This window comes from Athene cunicularia, assembly GCF_003259725.1.
Source record: "Athene cunicularia isolate RWA chromosome 2 unlocalized genomic scaffold, athCun1 chr2_part1, whole genome shotgun sequence".
NCBI lineage: Eukaryota > Metazoa > Chordata > Aves > Strigiformes > Strigidae > Athene > Athene cunicularia.
Window position 1 is genome coordinate 87,297,722 of NW_020799095.1, and position 18,698 is coordinate 87,316,419.

General features: G+C 35.8%; 1 protein-coding gene across 1 annotated transcript in view; it reads left to right on the top strand.

Annotated features, from left to right (window-relative positions):
- GABBR2 (gamma-aminobutyric acid type B receptor subunit 2) overlaps positions 1-18,698 on the top strand; it is a 469,556-nt gene that overhangs the window by 218,155 nt on the left and 232,703 nt on the right. The window contains exons 5-7 of the mRNA XM_026841737.1: positions 2,219-2,284; positions 7,962-8,153; positions 9,274-9,510. Of these exons, the coding sequence (XP_026697538.1) occupies positions 2,219-2,284; positions 7,962-8,153; positions 9,274-9,510 (495 nt within the window). The remainder of the gene's footprint in view (positions 1-2,218; positions 2,285-7,961; positions 8,154-9,273; positions 9,511-18,698) is intronic.

Below are 18,698 nucleotides of genomic sequence, written 5' to 3' on the forward strand. Positions count from 1 at the left end.
AGAGCAGAGCATGTTTGAAAACAGATTGACTGTCAGTATTAGAATGGGTGCTCTGCTATGCCTTGTGTAAAAAAAATATTCAAGATTAATTTCTTGTATGCCTGTTTGCTTGCATGCCTATAGACTAAAGGAATTGTAGAGTCACATAGTCATGTGACCAAATGTGCAAGATTTGGGTCTGAGTGCCATTGCCAGACTAATTGCACCATGACATTAGTATAAGATAATCCCTGCAGACAGTAAGGTTATTGAAATGGAATGGGTTATTTCTGACGGAAAAAAAAAACGCCAAAAAAAACAACAACAACAACAACAACCAAAAAAAAAAGCAAACAAAAAAAAACCAACAAAGATGGACTATACAGTTCTTGTAGTGCTTTACAGTAAAGGAATAATCACCATGGGAAATGTACTTTGATATATGTGGTAATCAGGTGGAAGCAATGTCTTAAGGCATGAAACCACATATGGAACCATACATGGAACCACACGCACTATGCCTTCAGTCTGAAGGTTGTTGTACAGCCAGCAGGCAGTGTTGATGCCCATGCATTATAGGGTTATTCTCTACACCTTGCCTACAATCTCTGGTGCTCATAAACTATGAGGCTGCACATTTTCTGTTGTTTTTTTTGTTTTGTTGGTTGTTTTGTTTTGGTTTTTTTTTTTTTTTTATATTGGTTCTCATAGTGTTATAAAATAAAAAGGAATTTATTCAATTTTAAATTTAATAATTAGGTGCTGCGTCATTTTTAAATCCAATTCTGCTACTCTTTTTTTTTCAAATATTGAATCTGCATTTTTATGCAAGCGTTTCAGAGTCAGATTTCCAAGAGTGACCAAAATTATTTTGAAAATGTGAAAAATAGAAAGAATGGATGAGAGGGGTTTTTTACTGCATAATTCCTAAATCTATTTATTGTCCTTTAAAAAACTGTAATACTATTGCTGTAATTTGTGTAATTTGTTTGTTTAGTTTCATGTGACCTTGTTAGATTTGTTTAAAAAGAATCTGCTTCGATAAGATTTACATTATCAATCTGCAGCTAAATATAAAAATAAAGAGAACCAGGTTTACTGAAAATGCACAGGTTCAGAATGAGCAAAGCATATTACATTCTTTCTGACTTTAACCATGCTGAGTGATACTAATTTCATGCATCTAATTGAAGAAACATTCTAGTATCTTTTGCACTGTCCATCATAATATTTTCTGTTGAACAGGAAATAAATACTGAAATTATCTAAATGGAAAATCTTTGATAAATTGATTTAATTAAAACCAAAATTTTTTTCATTAGTGAAATTCACATTAAATCATCTGTTTCTTTTTTCTTTGGAGAGGGAAAGAGCTATTATTAATTCTAATCAAGTGTTTTATAAAAGAAATGAAAAATTAGATTTGCCCAAGCTTTTACCAAGAACTCAGCTTTTGTGTGAAAGATAAGGTAATATTAAGTCATAAAAGGTATCTGTTCTGTGTTTTATACATGTTAGCAGCAATTTTTCACATGAGAAAAAAGCTAGCCCTGTTCCTGAAGAAATATTTTCCTGCATATGCTTCTGAATTTAAGAGTATTTTCTTGTTTCTAACTATGAAATTAAATTCTGTCTTTGAATTCAGTCATAGATTCTTAAAGTGTTATGATTTTTTTTTTTTTTTTTTTTTTTTTTTTTTTTTTTTTTTTTTAATGTGTGGAGGTGGAAGGGAGGAGGAAAGGATGGATTGACAATTTGTTCTAGTGACTGTAGAGAAGATGTTGCATGAGTAAAACCTTTAAAAATTACTAAATCGGGCATTATATGAAGGCTTTTTGTCTTACAAATCTCAGTCAACTTTACACCATTAGTTCATGTAAGCAGTGAAAAGCATATATTTTCAACTGGTTTTAATATGCAAAATTTTAAAAGAAATCTTTCAAAGGGTCAAAAGAATATTTGACACTTTAGTATTATTGAATAGTAATATTTGACAAGATAAACTTTATAGTTTTATTCTCATTAGTACTATTGCTTAATCATTTTCTTCAAACACCTCATCTTCTTTCTCTTGCAGTATTTTAAGTTCTTGAACTTATAGAAAATTAAATAGTCCTGACAATTTTGCTGTCTGCAGCTGTAATCCGTGCTAACTCTACACGATTTCAATGGCCAGCTGAAGCAGTTCTGGAAAGGCTGTGACTTTATTTAACTCCCACGTATTTTATTCAATCTGCAGGGTAATGATGTTCGGATTATCCTTGGCCAATTTGATGAGGAAATGGCTGTGAAAGTTTTCTGCTGTGTAAGTAAATTTATTTAACTGCATATCAGAATAAAGAATGTGTTACATTTTAATAAACAATGTGTTACATTTGAATAAAAAATAATTTGAACATAAACATTTCTGCATGGGGTTCATCTCTGTCAAGGTTTATATCCTAAAGAGAGGTTACACATGCTTAGCTCCAGTTCTCTTTCAATAAAATACTTTGTACTTGACTTCAGTGGAATTTAGTCATGGACTGCATGGTTAGCTGCATCTTATTGCTTTCCGGTATTGGAATTAAATGCCAAATGCTTGAGCATTTCTCTTCATGTCAGATCCAGGGAAACACTTGTGTATGTAGTAGCAGATACAGAGAAGGGCAACATTTGAATCTTGTCCGAGAGTTGTGTTCTGGTGCTAATGTCTGTGTGTATGTCATATTGTGTGTTTTTCTTCGAAAGAATAAGAAATTCAAGTCGTTCCTATACATGCCAACTAAGCAAACCTAATAATTTTTTCTACTCAAAGTGTTGCTAACTGTACAGTTGTCATTCACTTCTGACTGCTGTATGTTTTACATGTTTTATATGAAAGCAAAAAAAAAAAAAAAAAAAGGAAAAAATCCTAAACAGGCAGGTTTTAGTGGCCTAATTTTGCACTGGTATGGAATTCTTAGTCTAAGTATCCAGATTAATTCTGTATGATCCAAGAATACAATAAACATAACAGGAAAGCTTTTTTAGTGTTCACCTAGAGAGAAAGTTACCTATCCAAGCAAAGAAAGGAGGGGCAGAAGTTCAAAATCTGAGTGCTACATGTGCCTCTGACACATGTTGGCTCATACTCAGCAGCTGTCCTAGTTGCTGGCAAAATTTGGAGGATGGATTGTAGAGTACATTTGGAAGGAACAAAATCTATTTGCATCCAAAAGGAAATGGAAAGTATTATTTTCTTTGTCATTCTTCTCATCTCTGATAGGTCTTTGTATGTAGATGTTTTTGTTCCGGCATTTAAATAGGATTCACAGAGATAATCTCCCATTTTTCTATTCGTGGAAGAAAGAATGGTCCTTCTGCAGCCCAGTTCCTCCTCAGATCTCTTGTGTCTGGGCTACTATTCCTCAGCTGAGGGGACCTGGTCAGAAGTATCTTCCAACCCAATGTTAGACAAGAGACTGGCCTCGCTTATGCCACTGCTCTTACTATCTAGGTGCCTTCCTCGACAGTTCTCTTCCAAGTCCGCGGGCATGTGAGGCCACTGAAGAAATCCTATAAGTCCTCAGAAGGGGGCGGGGTGTCCTCTTGTCCACACTTCTCTAGTCTGAAGGATTTCAGGTGGGGGATGTCTCTTTTACATGAATACCCACTGCAGCTTTCTGCAGCAATGGTTTGGTACTACCATGGGAAGTGTGTAACTTAGAGTGGTTTGAATAGTGATAGCTGCTTCTAAAGTATATTAGTGTAAAAAATAATAAGGCGGATTTTTTTCTGGAGCCTGGAGAAATCTGAGAGGTCATGTATTTAAACTTATATAAATGTATTTATATGAGAGTTTCAGCAGGAGACTGAATGAAGGAGAGGGCAGTTCAAAGTAGGTCATTTATTTATTAATGCACTACAATATGTCAGCAAGCTTGTTAGTAGTCATAAAATATATTGTTGACTCATGGACTCCTACAGCTATGTGTCTAAGAATACAATAATTTAGATATGTCAAGTTTTTTAACCCACTTCCTCAGGTGTATCTTCATGCAGGTTTCACTTGTGGTTCCCTGATGTCAGCCACAGAAAGGTTTTGAGTTTGTTAAAGGAAGGTGCTCTTGCACTAGCGCAAGATTTTTTTTTTTTTTTTTCTGATTGTTGTTTTAACTGGAATATTATTTGCAAATGATTTATGTAGGTGGGAAAATCTTTAAAGTCTGTCTCAGTTTTCTGTCTGGATTCCACAATTATATGCTATGAAGTTTCCTCAGGACATCCATTGCTGTTTATATATAATCATAGAATCATTTCAGTTGGAAAAGACCTTTAAGAGTCTAACTGTAAACCTACACTGTCAAGTCCCACTGAACCATGTCCCTAAGTGCCACATCTACACATCTGTTAAATCCCTCCAGGGATGGTGACTCAACCACTTCCCAGGGCAGCCTGTTCTTGTGCTTGACAACCCTTTTGGTGAAGAATTTTTTCCTAATATCTAATCTAAACCTCCCCTGGTGCAACTTAAGGCCATTTCCTCTCATCCTATCACTTGTTGGGAAAAGAGACTGACACCCATCTCACTACAACCTTCTTTCAGGTAATTGAAGAGAGTAATAAGGTCTCCACTGAGCCTCATTTTCTCCAGACTAAACAGCGCCAGTTCCCTCAGCCGCTGCTCATAAGACTTGTTCTCTAGCCTCTTCACCAACTTCATTGCTCTTCCTTAGACACAATATGCTCATTTTCATTTTGCTTGACTATGTCCTGGTCTTTCCTCCTGAACACACACAAAAAACCGATGCAGAGAACATAACTCAAAGACAAATGGACTAAAAAAGTCTAATTCAGTGGCAAACTTTAAAAACATGCCAGGACTAATTCAAGCCAAAGTGAATGTTAGCAGGTGTTTCCTATGATGTTTTAAATAAGCGTAGCTATTCATTTAACACTGGTGTCAAAAACAGTTAGCAGTTTTAATTCCATGGGAAATCTTAGCTTTCTAATGTTGTTTTCACCTTGGTGCAATGAATGTGATATTTTTCATGGAATGGAAATCAAGGTATATTGCTCAAAACACTTCAACAATCAAAATGGTCAACTGTGTTGGATAGATGATATTTTTTTTCACTTGAAATTGGCTTAACATGAAATTGCATCTTCCAAAAAACCACTTCAGTTCAGCAGAAAATTTTAATTTAAAAAAATACTATTAGTGGGATTTTTTCCAACATATTATCTTTAAATGGTAGAAAGAATGCAGTGTAGCCATGCACACCTCAAGACTGATGCCTAGCTGATACACTTACCTGTCTGAAGACAATTAAAGAAGATGACTATTACACATAAATCACTGCATGAGCTTTAGGTGACTCTTTTAGTAAACATTTAATAATAACTAAAGCCAGGCTTAATCAGCATGTTTTTTACAAAAGAACTGGACTCTGTTCTTCTTGAGCTGATAGAGTTTTACTGCTGAGTCTCTGTTTTGGAATTAAAGGCACTATTGATTTTTAATGAGAAACAGATGGAGGTTCCTTACAATTCAGAAGTCTGCAGGCATTCTTGTAAGGGTGGGGTATAGGATCTGTCCATGCTGACATGATAGAAACATGATGGAAAGTCAATGGGGGTAAGGTTTTGCAGGCCCATTTACACAAGCTGCCTGTAATTGTTTGCTACACATAAAAAGTTCTCTTACAGATTTTTTGTTGTTGTAAATAAGCATCTCTTTATGGATTCAAACAAGAATGAAAAGTTTTTTAAAAAAATTATATTCTCACAAGGGCAAAAAATGTCCATGACAGTTTCCTGGCTGCTTGACAGCAACTCTGTCTTTGCAACTTAGAGCATGCAGGAAAGGTTAGGGCAGAAATATGACGACTCTATGCTTTTCTGATGGTACAAAGCACTTCTAAATTTTCTTTGACTTGCTCTTGTGCGCCAACAAATCTTCCCTTTAGAAACCAAAACCTGAAAGTAATCTGGGTGCATTCAAACAATTCATGAAAGAACCATGTATTTCAAGAAAATGTATCTTTTAAGCATCAAAACAGTCTCCATGTAGCAGAAACAACAGGGGAGAAATGGTGAGAAAAATAATTTTTTTTGAAATAAATCTTCTGGAACCCAAACACTGAAATGCCTGAACATTAAAAACTGTGCTGTCACTAGAAAAATGAAAATTTCCAACAGCTCCAATTTCAGAATAGTTCACAGCCAATACTTTCTTGCAACACACAATTCAATATTTTAATCTGTATAGAGCAGGAGAGGCTACAGAAGATTGTCCTTCTCTAAAAGCACTATTCAGTGTCGCTTTTATCCTCAACGATTTGAAAACTATCAAATAAAAGATGCTATATCACTGAAAGATCTTGAATGACCTAACTGTGCAATGGAAACTCTTTTAGACATCATGAAGTATTGCAGGATGGGACTGCTGTTTTCCTTGCAGGTGAACCTGGGATGCAGTGTTTCCACGGCTTTAGTAGCAGTGGAAATGGGAAGGAGAGCAAAAGCAGATGCATTCCTGGAGGTAGAATTAATGAGCAAGGGAAGGACAAAAAATTTATGTGGATTGTGGTAAAAGTAAGATATAAGGTTCAAGACAGTGGATTTCAGACAGGAGCACTTTCAAGCAGTTTAATATACAAATGCATTAAATTTGATTTTAGCTGAACAAAAGCTCCTGCAACCAGGGGCCAAACAAAGCTGATTTGTGCACAATACATTTATGTACTGAGTTGGCACCATTATAATAGCCTTCACAGATTTAAAGACCAATTTTAATTTGGGTATTAACATATTTAAGAGGCTGTCCTATTTCATAGTTTTTGCTATTTATTTTTAATCTGATAGGATTTTGGTATGATCTTTGGGATGCTTTTCAAAACAGTTATGTTCTGAATGACTAATATTTCCTGTTTGTATTCTCATCATTTCCTCCTCCTGTAACATTTTCTGTGAAGATGTAGCAGTTTTCTAGTTAAGAGGTCTAAGGTTGCTGGGATTTTTATCTTATGTCTTGTATCTCCAGTACTGCTTATATTAGGAGCCAAAGAAGCATGAAACCTGCTGTTTTGAAATGGAGTCTGACTGAAATGTCAAAAGAAAAATATCTAGTTACAAGACAGTGAGAGAAACGTCTGAGATAAAATTTGCTAATTTTATCCTAGAACACTCTTCACAATGGATTAGAATATCTTTTGTGAATGGATCAGCTTTTAGGCACAACAGTATATGTGCCTGACTAATAAAGTATTTCTGTTTCCTGATATATATATATCTGCTATGTATTAAAAGGAGTTAACCATCATCTCAGTATCTTGGAGTACAGTGGGCTGTATTCAGTATTTAAACAATATAGAATTTCACCTGAAGAAATTTCTTGCTGAAAAAAATCACTGAGATTTGCATGCTTTATCAATTTACTATTGATTGACGCTCCTCAGAAGAAACTGCTTACTTATTGTCCCTGTGGTTTCCATTTTCGCACAGTCATGTGATTAATATTTGCAGCGTTGTGATTTGATGGTGCCTAGGATCCAACTTTTCTATTTTAACCTTATTTTGGTTTATGTGGTCTTTAGGATATTAGCTAACTTAGTGTAAAGGTGGTAGCATGGTGGTTATACCGCTCATGTAATAGTTGTGTTATGGAGAATTTTCTGTGCACATTTTGTAGCTTCTGCCAGTGTTCCTCTTCATCTCCCCTTGTTTTAGAATCCAGTATTTTATTTTTCTGGTTTTGAATAAATGGTCTATTGAGAGCAAAATAGGTTTTATAAATTCTCTTCTTATGATCTGAATTTTAAAGACAGGAATCTTCAAGAAAGGAGTCTTCATTATTAGCAAGTAATTATTGTAAATGGTTCAAAATACTTGTATATCCTTTAATTACAGCATCATTTTCATTAATAATGGAAAAAAAACATGAACAGAAAACAATTACTTTTATGTTCAATATGTCTATTACAATGTCTATTAGCTTTTCTCTTTTTCTTTCTTTGTAGGCTTATGATGAAGAAATGTATGGCAGCAAATATCAGTGGATTATTCCAGGGTGGTATGAGAACCTTTGGTGGGAATCCTGGATTAATTCCTCTCAATGTCTTAGCAAAAATCTCCTTGCAGCCATGGAAGGTTACATTGGAGTGGATTTTGAACCTCTCAGCTCAAAAATGATAAAGACCATATCAGGAAGGGTTAGTATTTTTTCTCCAACTATTTTATACCATCAGTCATCTCACTAGTATCTTGACACAGAAAAGCACCGAGGAGGAAGGTGAGGCTAAAGGGTTCTTCTACAGAGAGTTGGCAGTCATCATGTTAGTCTCATCTTTCCACTGATTTCCAGTTTTAAAATATTTAGAAATCAATTCCAGTTCTCTACAGTGTAAGGAAGCAGTAGTCCCTTGCCTCAGATCTGTTCTCTTCCCCCTGTATGAACATTGCAGTTCAATGTACAGTAAAGCTTGAATTGTAGTCTGCAGTATCATGTGCTGTGTCGTGGCAAGTTACACAGTTGAGCATAGAAACAGAAAACTTTTATGTTTAAACTTAATCCTGCTACCAACAAATTTCACTGATGAATTGTGACTCTCAGAACTAGTGGGTGGGGGTAAGGCTTGTTTTAAATATGTAAATGTGTGGTATTTCCATAAAGTACATAAGATTTTATCACAGAACAAATTCATGCAAGCTCTGGCCAATGAATAAACATGCCTGATTTCGCTGCTTTTCATCTTTTTTTCATCTGTCTTTCATGCCTTGCTGATCAAGCACAAAAGACAACAAAAAGGCAACTCATCATAAGATAGCACACCATAAAGAGCATAGTAAACTTGTAAAACACAGGCAAATTGCCACCGAGATAATCTGATATAAAGGAAGTAGTTGCCCAAGTAAGGTTTATTTGATTTTCATTATCCTATAAGGTGTAATCAGACCACTGATTTACAAGGATACAGACTTATTCCCTGTTCCAGTATTATAGGTCACCAATACGCTGGTAACTTTGGTTGAACTGAAGCCTTTTGTAAAAAAATAAAATAAAGCAAGTTGTCCTTTATACAGAGAAGCAGAAGAACTGCTTTTCAGTCTCTCTGTCTCCTATATCTCTCTTCTAGTCTCACCATTGGTCTTGTAAGTCAGGCAGCACATATTTTTAGAATTTTAGTCTCTTTCTTAGTTTTTGTTTTGGCGGCCTTTTCTGTATTAGTCACACATGTCTCTAAATTGGAGGGTACAGTTTGAGGTTAGGTTTGGACACATTTTTAAAATGTGAATTATTGAAGTAAAACTCACGTTTTTTTTCCACAACAGACTCCACAGCAGTATGAAAAGGAATACAATGCTAAGCGTGGTGATGGGCAATCCAGCAAATTTCATGGTTATGCCTATGATGGAATATGGGTGATTGCCAAGACCCTGCAGCGGGCAATGAAGTATCTGAATGCCACCAACAAGCACCAGAAAATTGAAGATTTTAACTACACAAATCACAAACTTGGCAAAATTTTTCTGGATGCTATGAATGAAACCAACTTCTTTGGAGTAACGGTAAGTCCTAAACAGATACTTGGGTGGAGGAGGCTCGTGATTTTATGTCAGTAGCTGAAACAAGAATTACATTTTATATATTCTTGAAAAAGAAACATAGTCGAGTATTTCTTATACCTTCAGAGCTTCCACAGTTCTGCTTTACCTTAAAAATTAACATTGTTGCCTTGAGACTCTTGCACATTATCTTTCTTCTGATGCTAAGTGATGACATTGTACAGTTGCTATTTTTAAGCATGGATGTCATCTTAATTAACAACTCAGAGTGGTCTCAAGGGAACTACAAGTGTTGCAAGCTGCAGTGACCTTTTAAGTGACTGTTTTAGCAGTTGAGGAGTAGCTGGAATGTGATCTGAAAATACCTCCTATTCCCTTCCACCATTTATTTTTGGTAATAGTTATAGTACACTAACGTTGTGCCATGCACCCTAGATATTCTTACAACATACTTCAGCCGCCATTTAAGCTTACTTATAATTTGTATTTTTTCACAGTCAAGTTCAAAGCACATTGACTATGACTTAAGAAGAACTGGTCACATATACTAATTACCTCATTCTGTTTTTAATTGTATCATTGCAAATTCATAGTAATTTTTTTCTTATTCACATTGCTTCTAGTTTTTAGCAGAGTAAAATGGGCAGTAAAAGTGTGGCCCTAAAACTTTCCAGTTATTTAATTGTATTTGAGGCAACATAAATCAGAAGTTAATGGCACATATGTATTCGGGAGTCTGCAGAGTCATACTCCTTCACCAAGAGAGATGAACAGACTCCGTTTCAGGGAGAATGGTCTTCAGAGTTTCCAATAGCAGCAAAGAGGAATCTACTGGAACACACTTCATTGAGCAGTGTACTTGGGCTGCAACATACCTACATAAGGAAATCAGAGTTTTGAAGATATTTATGTTTTGGCAGTGCACGAAGAGTGATTTTAGGCACCTCCTTGCTGCAAGAGCCTGAAGAAGGTTGACATCATTTCTGCCACTGTGCAGTAGTTTGTCAGATTCTGTCCCCATGTTAATTTAAATTGGCTTGGCTATAAGTTAACCTCAAAACATGTTGATGTAGCAGAACTAAGGTTGTCAGGCATGCCACCAATTTGTTCAAGGAGGAAATGCATATGTATAGACATCATCAATGAGTGCAGGCTCAAATTTTTGGTGTCCTTGATAATTGCTGAAGAAGCCATGTTTTGTATCACAGTACAATTGAAACTAATTTAGGATTTGTAAGTAAAAGCATTCATATGTCAAGAAAATACTAGAATCTAGTTGCCAGTACAATATAATTTTTTCATTCTCTTATACACTGATTTTGACTGAAGGTTTCAGTAAAATAATTGGGTACCCCATTGCATCTGCAGCAGGAGTGGATCTCTAATAAAACTTTCAGTCAGTATCAGCTATGAACCAGACTCCACAGGGACTCAGACATCTCTGTCCTGAGTTATTCCAAGCACAGTATCTCTCAGTGTGGTTGAAATAGTATATTGTAGTTTCCTTCTTTTTCTTTCCCTGTCTTAACCTTTTTGCCTGCTCTTTGGTCTTGACAGATGCTTATGGTAAAATTGATAGATTTCGTTTGCACTGCTTAATTTCCTGTCACTGGTTTATAGCACACACCCCCCCCCCAAAAAAAAAAAAAAAAACCCCAAAAAAACCACACCAAACAAAAAGAACAACCAAAACCAAACAAAAAAAAAACCCACAGCAAACCCCAAACTTCTAAGACAAAGAAGGCTCTTCTTTATTAGTTTCAGAGACACCAGTAAAACTTCACATATGAACAGCGTCCCTTTAGGTAGGGAATGAGTCAAAGTTTCACCAACCATATTCAGCTATGTTTACTTACTTTATTCCCTCAGGTATAATGGTTTTTAAAGAAATTAATGCACAATTGTTCACTCCATTTAGTGCTTGTCTGAGGTGCTTTGTAAAACGTTTCTCTTTAAGATCGTTCAACCAAGTCATGGTGATAATGCACAGCCCAAATCTGGTATTTCCTAGGATCATACTTTTGTTCCTATAATACATTCACAAAAACATTTTGATCAGAAAGATATGGAGAGAAGAAAATCTATAGCAGCTACACTTTCTTAGGATACAATTGGAGCAAACAATACTCATTTTTGCAGAGAGTGTGAAGGAGAAAAGTTTGATAGCAGATATTAAAAGTTTTGCATTAAAATATTCTGAAAGTTGAAATTGATTCTTACCAGAAATACTTTTAAAATTTTTATTCCTCAGTCTAATAAATTGCTGTCATTTGTGACCTAATTTAAAACTTTCACTAGCACCTAAGTTTTGGGTCTTGGAATTCCAAATATAATTTTAATATTTTTTCCAGAAAAAAAGTATTTTACTATAAAATTTTTACAATTTATTTTTAAAAAGATACTCTAAACATAAAAAGGACATTCATTTATTCTAGAATACCTATGCCAGATATATAATGAATTTCTGAAAAACAAATAAGTAAAAGAAAGGACTAAATCCCTTCAATATTCAAAAACTCATCCAATGATACAGTAAAATACGTTGTTTATTAGATAAGAGAAGAAGATAGACAAGAATCTTAAAATGCAAAATCTATTAAGAAGAGGTGTCTTTAGGCTTTCTGTGAATACAATATCAGAAATACTGTCATACATAAATAATGAATCCCTTTACCCAATTTTCATTTTCTTTGAAATTATTTATAGTAAACCACAAAAAATATAGTCACTGTTGAGTAGTGGCTTATGTAGAATTTTTTAAACAATTTTGAAAAGTTGCTGGGAGTCAAGTATGCTGGTTCCTGATTACACAGAATGTCATTCTTTCAGTTTTCTCTTCTTTTTTCTTATTTTTTTTTTCTTAGGAGACAACATTTAAAAACCAGTTTAGGCTATTGTCCAAAGACTTGACAGGGCTAATCCTCTTTTTGTGTATCAGAAACTCAGCACATAGATGTTACTTATTCTAATTATACTGCCAGAAATCTATTAGGGAGAAAATTGTAGCTATTCCTTAAACATTCCTGAAGTTTCAGCTCATATTCTAGATATTTTTTCTCTTACCAAAATGATTTCTTCTGTTATTTTTCCTTCATGCTTACCTGACTTACAGTCATGTTGATTACCATATAATTTTCATGTATATTTTGAATATAGAGCAAGGAAGCATATACTTGATGTTTTATCAGAAAACAGTAATCTAGTCATCTGCTACACTTTTTCAAAGGTAGAATGGATACTGTTTTACAGGTACATAAGGACTTTGTGATGAGAAATGCAATATGAACAAACAAAAGACCTTCAGTGATGTTCCTACAGTTTTGTTAATCTGAACATCCTAATTCTGCAGTCAGATGCCCAGAATCTGGCCGTTTTCAAATCAAATAGGGCATTGTGTGGTTAAAATGGTCCATCTGCAATAACAAGCTTTCAGGATAGGAGTCCTTTTGATTTGGGACTAGCTTAGTTTTCATGGCTTACATTCTTTCAATTCTTTGCTTATCAAAGTACTTAATTTTTTAATGGGAAAATTATTGAAACGAAAAATAAAGTTTATAAACTGCCAGATACCTGTTTCCTTGCTAAATAGATCCCTCTTCTCAAATAGTGCACATTATTTCTGACAACCTAAGTGTCAGAAAATGAAAGATAAGAAAAGAATTACTCACACGATTAATTTTGACAAAGTTTAGATCTCTCTGTAGTCCCCTTATGGAGTTTGTAGAGCCACTGGAGGTAACTTAGAGTTGGAGAATCTACTGAGGTCTCTGTTGAAGTGTTACTATGTTGAATCAGTACAGAGTGATAAAGTGATGGGAAACAAAATATATAGCTGGGATATCTGTATATCTGCATTTCAGTCATACATCAGTTTACAGTACACTACCTGTACCATGCCCAGCATGTATGTGTGAAACTCAAAGAGAATTTTCCACTGTGCTAGAATAATTCTTCTAAAGCAAGTCTGTCTAACGGATAAAGAAAAAAAAAAAAAGTCTATCTTTATTTTGTGTAATACTACCACAGTATGACTTGTAGTCTTTATAATTAGTGAAGAATTAGTGCTGTCTTCTCAGGACACTGAGTCATATTTAGTACATACTAAATCAAAATCCATCGAGAGAATAGAAGGATTTTGTTTTAGTAATTTTTTTCCTTTTGTTTTCTCTTTGTAAAGACTATGGATGGTTACATTATACCTTACAACTACAGCAGTGTTTATATTTGTTAGTGAAAATATGTCGGTTATACCTGGAAAGATATTAAATACCACATTTGTTCTTGGTATGATAAAAGTTTGTATTGATTCCATGGGGTAGCCAAGTGGTGGGAAAAATGCAATGAGTGTTGGAGATAATTTAAATTTATTTTTTATGCAAAACATTACATTATTTTAAAAAATGCTTGCCTCTGATTTTCTGACCACTTCACCTTTGTCACTGATGTGATGTCATGAATGTTACAATTCTCCCTGGTTTATGCCTGAAATCTTATAGCTTTTGCAATAGGGTATTCTGCTGCTTGAGTTTATTGCTATTAGCTGTGATTGTATATCAGGCTTCAGAATTGTTAATTTATTTCTCATCCTTATGGCTTTCTATTATTTGTGTGTAATGGAAAAAGAATTACAGTGGAGGAGAGAGAAAATTAAATACAGTGTTGTTTTCCCTTTTATCAGCCAGAGACTCTAGCACCATAGGATAAAATTCCATCACAGTAGCTGCTGCACAATTGAAACCACAGCCATGAAATAGTTTTGATGTCTGTCCCTGGCATCCTGCATTTGAATAGATCCAGTCATGTTTCATAACTGGAAAAATGGTTACTGATATGGAGTTCGTTTTGTATTTTGATGCTGATTATTTCTGAAGATTGATTTTAGCAGCTTGACTCCCCTTTCCCCAGGCTTCAGTAGCCACTGTGCTGCACAGGAAACTCAGAAATATAGGAGGTGTTAGCATCAGAATAGGAGCAGGGAGAAAGTATTTATTTCTTGTCATCCTGAAAAAATAACATACCCTAAGACTGTTAAATTAAAGAGTATGTCAGTCTTTGGCAGAGAATCAGATGGAATTAGGGTGGACTTCAACAGAGTGAACTTATGCTTAATATAGGGGTCTAACAAACATTTCTACAGTGGCATTGATCAGTGCAGTTAATTTTGCATGAACAGTTCTGATTTAAGCCTCCAGAGCTATTTATACCTGGAGTTAATTTTCTTTGTTGGCATGGCTGAAGTAGAGCAGATAGTAAAAGTATTGGGGGAAGGGCAGAAACTTTAATCAATTAACTTCTTGTTAATCTGGAATAGTACTTTAAAAGTACATTTACTTTTATAAAGGTGGTGGATGGGTGGAACTTTAGTGTGTAGTGGAATACCTAACACTGTAAAGATACCTGTTCCTGGCAAATGCTTTTGACTGTTCCAGCAAATTGGACTTGGTCTTAATGTTGAACATTTGAAAACTTGCATTTGGCCATTAACCATAATTGAGTGATTGGAGGGAGTTCAATAAGCTAGCAAAATGCATGGTCAGGAAACTATGTATGTGCATATGTATGCACACACAGGCATGTGCTCAGAACCCCACCTACTGTTGGTGCATCTGTGTTTTCCACACCTGACCCCATGGGTTATGAATGTGAACTACTCTGAACTTAATGCCTTGTGTTTCCTTTGATTTTTCAGAATTTATTTCCTGTTACAGGGTTTCTCATGTAGCACAAGAAAGAAAAATGTTTGGGGTCTGGCTGTGTGCAAGACCTCCTACATCTCTCTTTGGTTTTCCTGGACCTTGAATCTGAGCTTCCCCCAGTGCAGATAAACACGATGAATCTCTTACTTCCTCACACCCTCCTAACTACCAGTGTATTATCCAACTCAGTTGAGCAACTGTGAACAGTCCAGTGGGTTGGTGAAATAATATGCTCTCTATATGACCAGTTCGTTTAGGAGACTCCTCAGAGAGCTGCTAAAATAAGCCATCAGCAAGTTTGCATAGGGTCATAGACAATGTTTGCTCATTAGGAAAATTCAGTGCAAATATTTTCATCTGCCAACCATGTAAAACTGCATACAGAAAGAAATTCTAACTTTTTAAAGTGAGAACTGAGATTAACCATGACATTTCAAGATTAGCCCTCAAGCTAATCAGCAGCTGATGATTTAATAGATATAGTAGGGGGCAAATAAAAAAGGCTTTAGTCTGAAGTTGTAGAACACATATTACTGCATCTGTCATTCTAATATGTGGATATTTGTTGAAAATAAACAAACAACATACATTTTCAGAAAAGCCAGTGAAACATTTTCTAAGATCTGGCCAAAATCTCTTAGCTTCCTCTGCTGTATATTTAGTTTTGTCCATTATCTAGACAGTGTTTAACATAATACATAATATGCTTCATTGCTACTTTGGATACAAAGAGTGAAAAACCCTACAAATAATAAAGAAACAAAGCTCTAGTGAAGGTGATTGCACTGTCTAAGTAGTGGTGCAGGTTTGTGCTTCACGGGGTGGTGGTTCTCTTTTACGTTTCTCAAGAAACAAAGCACATTTCACTAGTTCCACCATGCTGTTTTTTTCTGAAGTGTGGTTTGCTAGGTAGCTGCCTGCTTCCAATCTACCTATGTTTTATATTTTTCTGTTTTTTTTTTTTCTCTTGTTCTGTTTTTCTTTTCTATATTTGAATTTGAGTGATGAAAGATTAAAGAAAAAATGAAATTTGGAAGCTCTGTCATGCTCCAGATCAGCAGTTAAATTGACAGAGGGTATTAGTGGTTTTAAAGAGAGTTTTCAAGACAGTTACTTCCTCTGCCAATTGTTTTTGTCTGAGCTTGGTGCAGAGGGCCATTTGAAAAAAAAAAAGGAACCTGCTGAAAGAAGGGACAGTCTATACATGCTGGACAAGCAGCAGAGAAACTACTGTTTCTGGTATCTCTTGCATAAGTAGGTGATTGTTTTTTCGTGATGGTTAGATGGTCTTTTGTGTTCTATTTAGACAGAAGTACTATGTAAGTAAGGTGTTCCTTTGCTACCTCTCCAGCGTGTAGTAGAAGAAGGAAAAATATTATATACCTTCTTTCACTGCAGTAAAGCCCTGTGCCTTCCTTCACCAAGTTCTTTTTGACAAGAGATAGGAAATGTTATTTATATGACTATTGAAAAAAGTTCACAGGATAAAATTTTACAGACGCTTGCGGAGAAGTGACCCTCTTGCAGTAAGTGTACCAATGAAATATCATCTCCGAAATATAATAGAAAGACCTGGAGTAGCTCCATCCAATTATACCGTGGCTTCAAACCACGTCAGTATCTTATGATCAAAGGTAAATGATGCATCAGCATGGATCTCTGGTGATAATCCCGTATCAGCAAGCGAATATGCACAACATGTCTCTGTTCTCCATATACAAGCCTGTGCAAGAGTTAGGGATTTCCAGTAGATACTCTGAGAACTGTTTTGACAGAGTCCCTCCCGCAATTATAGTCCAAAATGGAAAATGTAGTGCAAGATGTGTGGTGTGGACGATGTTGCAAATCTGTAAGTTGCCATTTGTGAAATTTAGCTGTTTCTGTCACTGAAACTACAGCTGTAACCTCCAAGCAGGGACTAGAACATTGCTGTTAACAGAAGTGCAGAAGGAATGTGAAGCATGATGGAGAAGGGAAGGCCTCAGGTGCTTTAATTGCCCTAGGACCTGACGCAGTTCTTGGTAGCTGTGGTACCACATAATGTGTCAATTAATGCAGTAGCCTAGCAAACAACTTTCTGGAGTGCTATAATTACATAGCACACATTAAAATTATTTCAAGCCCCTTTCAAGTACTGTTGCCTGTAAAGGAAGACTGCTCCTTCCCTGAGAGAAATGTCTTGAGTGCAGAGGAGACAGACAAAGCGTCAGCAGGGTCTGGGTTCTGGATGGGGAGGCCCTGGGAGAGGAGTTAAATCCATAGCTATGTCCCTACTCTCCCTGCCCCCTCCCCAGCTTTTTTAAGAACATTGAGTCTGGAAAGGAAGACTGCGGGAAAATGTGTATTTAGGAGAATGTAATGGGAAAGGAGAAGATTTCCTGGAAGGCTTTCATATAATCTGCATCAGTGAAGAGTTCTGAGTTTACAGTCTCCAGTGTCTCTTGTTCTGATTTGTTTAATCGTGCATAGAGTTTAATGAACAACATCTCACCTGACTGTGATGTTCCTGAAACTGGTTTTACTGTCCTTGGTGAAGAATAAATCACTAACAGATTTTATTCATTCCATAGAAATATGTCCCAATACAGACATACATGCACGGGCCATATGTTTACTAGATGGGCTGTATAAGTGTTTACTAGATGGAGCATGATGGTCCTGTAGGCTAGGCTCTTTTATGATTATCTGGCAGATGGTGTGTGAGTGACACAAGTATAAGGTGGTACAGGTACAGATGAACCATGCTTCCAGGTGAGTTTTTGTGGATGATGCAATGATGTATAGGCAAAAATTATGAATTACAGACATTTCAGAGTAACAGTGTTTTTCAGTGGTATAGTTATTCCTGCTTTTGTTGTCACTAAGAGAAAAAAAAAAAAAAAAAAAAAAAAAAATATGGCAAATTTAGGGATGCTACTTCTTCTATCTGCTACACCTCCAACTGAAATGACAAGCAAAGAGACCTTCCATGGTATCTTCTAATCCCTTAGCTGCCCAGTGGCTTGGGGATGCAATTCACTGAACATGGTACAGCCTTCAGCTGCAGCATATTCTCTCAGTATGCACAGTGGTCACAGCAGCAAAATTAGTTATCCTGCATCAGCCTCAGACTGTAAACTCTTTCCTCAGACCTCCTTCTGATTTATCTCCTTTCCCTCCTAGAAAAGAGTGATGCAGAAGTACTTGAGTTAGCTTACAGTTTGAGATGTGAATGCCTTTCAGTCATGACTCTAGAGTTAAAAACCACTATGAATTTGGAGATAATGTATTTGAGAAATGGTACAAAACTGAATTCCTGAGTGCTTGAGGGTATTACAGTTCTTGTTTTATTTTCCACGGGAACAGATGTTAGCCCTGCTGCTTTGGGATCATTCCAGCTCTGGTAATTCCATTCTGTGTACCTAAAACTCTCACTGAGATTTCAGACAGATAAGGAAATTATTATTTATTAGCTTTACACTAGGACTCTTCTGGGACAATAAATGCCATAAAGAT